This window comes from Octopus bimaculoides, chromosome 3 (assembly GCF_001194135.2).
Source record: "Octopus bimaculoides isolate UCB-OBI-ISO-001 chromosome 3, ASM119413v2, whole genome shotgun sequence".
In the NCBI taxonomy this organism is placed as follows: Eukaryota; Metazoa; Mollusca; class Cephalopoda; order Octopoda; family Octopodidae; genus Octopus; species Octopus bimaculoides.
The window spans coordinates 9,992,701-9,994,896 of NC_068983.1; the positions used below are offsets into that span (position 1 = coordinate 9,992,701).

Consider the following 2,196-nt stretch of genomic DNA (forward strand, 5'->3'; position numbering starts at 1 on the left):
TGGTTGGCGTTAGGAAGGGCATCCAGCTGTAGAAACTCTGCCAAATCAGATTGGAGCCTGGTGTAGCCATCTGGTTTCACCAGTCCTCGGTCAAATCGTCCAACCCATGCTAGCATGGAAAGCGGACGTTAAACGATGATGATGACGTTGATGATTCAAATTCCCTTGTCAAAAGTAATGCTTTTTTTATTCACATTGTTTTCAATAAATTCTGCAATGTCTCGTAGCTTCAATATTCTGATGCTGTGATTGTTTCATTTTTAGAATGATATTGTTAGGTAAGTGTGAGAAGCCAAATCTGGCTGTTTTGAGCATAAAACAGGTAGGATATTTGATCCTGACTTGGCTAGTTTAAATACTCAAGGACTAATTATCATCTAGCTTACCTGTAGAAATTCCACGGTTATTTTGAAAATTATGTTTTGAAGTTTATATGAAATACACGATCTCATTTGCAATGGTATTTATTCTATGAAATAAGTAGCAGTTGTGTACTGGGGTCAGCATAATCAACTATCCTCTTCTTTGGTTTTGTTTCTGTCATAGAAAGAAATATAAACGACACAAATGTTATTTCTATGATTGCTGCAGTCCACTAACATAATTTATGAAGGTAAATATTATATTATATGTTTTACTTATGTTCTTTCTAGATACGAGCCAAAATCCGTGCTGTTGAACAGCAGATTAGACTTCGTGGTCATGCTGCTGAAGTCAGGTGGTCATCAGATAAATGCCAACAGTCAACTAAAGGTAATATTGGGTGTGCTTTCTTTCATCTAATTTAATTTCAACATCAAAATTTATGTATTTATATGCAGCTAAGAGCACCGTCCGAGCTTGATCGTTGCCAGAGCAGCTGTCTGGCTCCCGTGCCAGTGACACGTAAATAGCACCATTTGAGCGTGGCTGTTACTAGCGTCACCTTACTGGCACTTGTGCCAGTGGCATGTGAAAAGACATTCGAGCGAGGTCGTTGCCAGTGCCACTGGACTGGCTCCTGTGCAGGTGGCACATAAAATACACCATTTTGAGCTAATATTATTTCATTTTCTTTTTTTTTTCTCAGGTTTCACTATCAGTAAAGTTTTGAATGTATTGGATATTCTCGATTGCCATTATTTTGACAAAGTCGATGCCAATAACTCAATGAATTCTCTGTACAATAAAATCTTCTGTCACAACGAAAATAAAGAAGGTAATGAGGTAAGCCAAGAATCCTTTTCTCCATTTGAAATTTTCGTAGGGACTACATTCACACACACATCATCATCATCATCCTTTACATCCATGTAAATCTTTCATGCATTATTATTATTATTATTATTATTGAGTGAGAGAGCAGGGCATGCCATCAAAGTGACACTGGGGCAAAATATACAAAGCCCATTATACCTATCATGACTACCCGTCTGATAAGGGTACACCAGGCACATGCATCACAACCATATGTGCGCGACACAGTGGTCTCATATCAAGATAAACAGCGCATGACCTCGCAGGTGGGACCCAGTTAGAATTTTCTTCAGGTCGAGTAGCTCATCCCGCTCAAAAGATCCTTGAATAAAGGTTGTTTAAGGATGCCAAACGAAATACCCATGTTTCCAAGGGTGAATTGTTCAAACCCCAAAGAGTTCCTCTCAACACATGGCTATGATGCTCCCCCACTACTTCTGCTCATGATCAGAGATGCACATATCGTCAGCCACCAAGGGTCATGCTCAACTGGTTAAGGTCCAGCAACTGACAAGCAAATCTGTGGTATTGAGCAGAATATTTGCTGTATTATTATTATTATTTGTTGTTGTTGTTGTTGTTGTTGTTATGGCTGGGTTCCAACAACAAAGTCTACCCACTTCTCAGTCATCACTGCCTTGAGGTCCTGGATACATTCCAGGCCAATGTCTGCAATCAAGTTGTCGATGTAAATGTGGCACCATTTTCCTGAGTGGTTGGCGTTTTGGAAGGGCATCCAGCTGTAGAAACTCTGCCAATTGGAAATATGCTGTGCTTGAGAAGACCCGGCAAGCCAAGTGAGACCTAAATCTAAGGCCTCAGCCAGTCCACTTATGCGTACCTTCCTTTATTGGACACTAAACTCCACTTGCGAAGGCCTGTTGAGGCAAGTGAAATCGAAATCGAGTTAAATTGGACACTAAACTCCGCTTGCGAAGACCTGTTGACGCAAGTGAAATC

At 40.3% G+C, this 2,196-nt stretch overlaps 1 protein-coding gene across 1 annotated transcript in view; it reads left to right on the forward strand.

Annotated features, from left to right (window-relative positions):
* The window catches only part of LOC106884372 (mediator of RNA polymerase II transcription subunit 12), a 68,108-nt gene that overhangs the window by 21,602 nt on the left and 44,310 nt on the right, over positions 1-2,196 (forward strand). Inside the window, exons 11-12 of the mRNA XM_052966703.1 lie at positions 654-753; positions 1,070-1,206. Coding sequence (XP_052822663.1) covers positions 654-753; positions 1,070-1,206 — 237 coding nt within the window. The remainder of the gene's footprint in view (positions 1-653; positions 754-1,069; positions 1,207-2,196) is intronic.